Genomic DNA, 5,000 nt, shown 5'->3' with positions numbered 1-5,000 from the left:
ATTACATATGATATCTGGACTATGTGCAGACTGGTCAGTGATATCTGCACACTCATGAGGAGTTGCTTGCTTTATTAGGTCAAAGGACCTCCTAACTTTATATCCACTGTCATGAATTGATTTCAGTACTAAAAATAAACATTTTAATAATAATATAACGCATTACTGTAAGTATTATTTTTTAAATGTGTACAAGGATGAAGTAAGTCTAAAGCATATTTTAGCATTTTAATGTAAAATGTTATATAATACCAAAAAGAAACACTCACATAACTGATTACACAAAAAATGGGACATGACAATTCAGACTCAACGTCGCAATGTCTGTCAGCCATAGTGTGTGTGTGTGTGTGTGAGTGTGTGTGTGTGTGTGTGTGTGTGTGAGTGTGTGTGTGTGTGTGTGTGTGTGTGTGTGTGTGTGTGTGTGCGTGTGTGTGTGTAAAATCTCTGCTTTTGCTTTTCATTAAGAGCAAGCACAATTTGTCATAAAAACAAAAATGCCCCTTTTAGTAAATACACAGAACAGGGCTCCATTCCCTGACTGACACACACACACACACACACACACACACACACACACACACACACATATGTTCATGCTCTGCTTTCATATTGCTGATTTAAATGACTGCAGTTACGTTCTCTCAGAGCCAAGAATACTGTCAGTGTTGAAGAATAGTGTCAGTGGACACAAAGCCCCACATTTACACCCCCCTGTCTGTCTGTCTGTCTGTTCCTCACTCACTCATGCCCTTATGCTGATCGTTATTCTCCAGGATGTCTAACAGTTGCAGTTCCTTCTTCACACTGGGGTTTGTTTGTTTTATGTTTACTCTCCTTCATTTGGGTTCATTGCAGGTTAAACAGGGATTGAGAGGAAAATATTCATCTTTAGCTGTTACAGGTGTGTGTAACCAGTGATAAACACTCAGACCCCTTATCAAGTCTAATACACACACGCGCACACACACACACACACAAATGATATGCTGCCTGAACCAGCCTGGTCATCTGGGTAAGCAGTCGAGACCAGACCCAACTGTCTGAGGGTTTATGTGATCATGTGTGTGTCTGTGTGTCTGTGTGTGTGTGTGTGTGGGGGGGGGGGGGGGGGGGGGGGGGGGGGGGGGGGGGGGGGGGGGGGGGGGGGGGGGGGTCTGTGTGTTTAAGAATAAACAACTGAGAAGTTTAAATGACTAGTGATCAGCACATTATCTGAAAATAGAGCGTGTAATGGTGTGTGTGCGTGTGTATGTGTACACTGTTACATGTGGTGTAATAGTGTGTGTGTACACTGTTACCTCACTGTTACCTGTGATGTAATAGCGTGTGTGTACACTTACCTGTGGTGTATGTGTTTGCATACACTATAATGTGTGTGTGTGTGGGTGGGTGTATGTGTGTGTGTGTGCACGTGGATGCATTCACAGTATAGCGGTACCATTTTGGAATATCTCTGATATATCTGTCAGAGTTTGTATGAGGTTTACCTTTACGACTGTAAACACTGTTCCTCGCTGTTATCCTGAGCTCACACTGCGTGAGAAAGAGAGAGAGTAGCAGTAGCAGCAGGAGTACAGGGAGAGAGACCGACAGCCAGACAGACGAGCACGCAGACAGGCAGACATGCAGACAGACAGATAGGCAGACATGCAGACAGACAGACAGGCAGACATGCAGACAGACAGGCAGGCAGACAGACAGGCAGACATGCAGACAGACAGGCAGGCAGACATACAGATAGGCAGGCAGACAGACAGATAGGAAGACAGACAGGCAGGCAGGCAGACATACAGATAGGCAGGCAGACAGACAGGAAGACAGACAGACAGACAGGCAGGCAGACAGACAGGCAGACAGGCAGGCAGACAGCTAGCTCGTCCAAATGTCATCATAATACTTGGGGTGTTATGCCAAGGACACACAGACACACACACACACACACACACCAGTGAGGCAGTAAGGGTGTGTGTGTGTGTGTGTGTGAGTGTGAGCATGTGTGCATCTAAACAGGTGTCCAGTTATATAATAGTCTTGGTTAGTATTCCGTGTGTGTCTAACTTGAGCCACATCCTGTATCAGTACTGCAAACTCAGGTAAAGTCGAAAACCTTTAAGAGGAAATTCCCAACCTTGGAAAGTTGTTTATATATTTGTTTATTTATATGATTTGTGTTTTTCCTCTCTGCACATTTATGCCTTGGAACATTCCACTGTGTGACCTCTCCTGCAGACGTCCCTGACTCACTCGCTGCAAGTGTGTGTGTGTGTGTGTGTGTGAGTGAGTGTGTGTGTGTGTGTGTGTGTGTGTGTGTACAGTTACTGGAAAAACCCAGGCCGCAAAGCTCTTTCTTTTAAAAATTAGAAACTAAAAATGTTCTTTGTTGTTGTTGCTGTGACCTGGTGTACACCTGGTACAGATTACCTGTGTAGATGCAGTTTGAGAGTTTGGAAAAGAGTTTAAGCAGAATACACCTTTACACACACACACACACACACACACACACACACACACACACACACACACACACACACACACACAAACACACTATTATGGTAAAGGCCACTGATAAACTCCATTCCACTGCAGAGAGATCAGCGTGAGGGTGACACTTTTAAAGTGACAGTGTTAGGGTTAGAGATCTGTGTAGCAGACAGACAGTGTGAGGGCACTGATGAGTTCAGTGCTGGTAGCTCTCTTGCTCTGATAGTGGGTCTATGTCTGCACAGTAATGCGCTGTGTGAATCTACGGTGTATGTATGGAGTCCCCACTTCAACGACCCAGTCAAAGGAATGTGAAAAGCACATTTGGACAAGTGTCTGCTAAATGCTGTAAATGTCAAATGCAAATGTGTGTGTGTGTGTGTGTGTGTATGTGTGTGTTCTGATGTGATTCTTGAATGTGTATTTGGGGCGTATGCTTCTGTGCGCATATTTTAGTGTGTATTAAGGTATGAGAGTGTGATTTAACATGAGCGGGTATTTTCATGAATGTGTCATTTGTAATTTTCTCACCATTGTGCGCTCTGATTGGCACATATTGATGTGAGCATGTATTTTCTGCTCTGTCTGCAGGTCGGCGACAGACCACAACGTGGACAACACTACAGCCATGCTGAGGGAGTGGCTGAAGGTGGCTCAGACAAGATACCACTATGTGGAGTGGAGACCAATGGAAGAACCCCGGTAAAACCAGAAATGTGTCTGAAACTGCACACTACACACTACACACTACACACTGCACACTACACACTACACACTACACACTACACACTGCACACTACACACTGCACACTACACACTACACACTGCACACTACACACTGCACACTACACACTACACACTACACACTACACACTGCACACTACACACTGCACACTACACACTACACACTGCACACTACACACTGCACACTACACACTGCACACTACACACTGCACACTACACACTGCATACTACACACTACACACTGCACACTACACACTGCACACTACACACTACACACTGCACACTACACACTGCACACTGCACACTACACACTGCACACTACACACTGCACACTACACACTGCACACTACACACTACACACTACACACTGCACACTACACACTGCACACTACACACTGCACACTACACACTACACACTGCACACTACACACTGCATACTACACACTGCACACTGCACACTACATACTACACACTGCACACTACACACTGCACACTACACACTACACACTGCACACTGCACACTACACACTGCACACTACACACTGCACACTACACACTGCACACTACACACTACATACTACACACTACACACTGCACACTACACACTGCACACTACACACTACACACTGCACACTGCACACTACACACTGCACACTACACACTACATACTACACACTACACACTGCACACTACATACTACACACTACACACTACCTACTGCACACTACATACTACATACTACACACTACACACTACATACTACACATTACACACTACACACTACATACTACACACTACACATTACATACTACACATTACATACTACACACTACATACTACACACTACACATTACATACTACACACTACATACTACACACTACACATTACATACTACACATTACATACTACACACTACATAAATACAGCCACAACACCCTTCAGCCAGTGTGAGCAAATACAGCATCCTAAAGCCAGTCTCAAAGTGACTGAGCCGTGCTCTCTAGGAGATCTTTCACATCAGCATTTAATTCCATCTCCCTGGAAGACTGAAACAGGTCACTGAGCTGGAACTGGAGTGGCACAAGGGTACAGGAGGCCTGTCACGATGTTCACATGACCCCAAAATTTGACATTTTAACAAAATGTTTCACCAAACACACACACACACACACACACACACACACACACACACACACACACACACACACACACACACACACACACACACACACACACACACACACACACACACACATTCCAGCCATGCCTGGGGCAGTGGTAACCATGCCCTACCTGCTGCTTTGTGCAGTGCGTACACAGATGAGTGGGGTCCAAAGCACTGGCCACCATCGCGCTTCATCCGCGTGCTCAAGCTCCGCCAGGCCGCCCTGAAGGCGGCACGCCAGCGCTGGGCTGACTACATACTGGTGAGAGTCGCATATCCTTCCACTTTTAAATGTCAGAAAATAGTTCATTGTGGGAACTTACAATTCTATTGTAAAACATTATTTTCCCTCCCCACCCCCTCCCCTCCCTCCTCACTCCTCCCTCCCTCCCCCCTCTCTCCCCTCCCTCCCTCCCTCCCCACTTCCTCCCCTCTCTCCCTTCCCTCTCTCCCCTCCCTCCCTCCCCACCCCCTCCCCTCTCTCCCTTCCCTCTCTCCCCTCCCTCCCTCCCCACCCCCTCCCCTCCCCCCTCACTCCTCCCTCCCTCCCCCCTCTCTCCCCTCCCTCCCTCCCCACCTCCTCACCTCCCTCCTCACTCCTCCCTC

General features: G+C 46.6%; 1 protein-coding gene across 1 annotated transcript in view; it reads left to right on the top strand.

Moving 5' to 3' along the window:
- The window catches only part of colgalt2 (collagen beta(1-O)galactosyltransferase 2), a 22,939-nt gene that overhangs the window by 6,948 nt on the left and 10,991 nt on the right, over nt 1–5,000 (top strand). The window contains exons 2-3 of the mRNA XM_035522078.1: nt 3,076–3,186; nt 4,539–4,656. Coding sequence (XP_035377971.1) covers nt 3,076–3,186; nt 4,539–4,656 — 229 coding nt within the window. The remainder of the gene's footprint in view (nt 1–3,075; nt 3,187–4,538; nt 4,657–5,000) is intronic.

This window comes from Electrophorus electricus, chromosome 23 (genome assembly GCF_013358815.1).
Source record: "Electrophorus electricus isolate fEleEle1 chromosome 23, fEleEle1.pri, whole genome shotgun sequence".
Lineage (NCBI taxonomy): Eukaryota > Metazoa > Chordata > Actinopteri > Gymnotiformes > Gymnotidae > Electrophorus > Electrophorus electricus.
The sequence above is the reverse complement of the archived record's forward strand: the minus strand, read 5'-3'. Positions and strand labels throughout refer to the sequence as shown.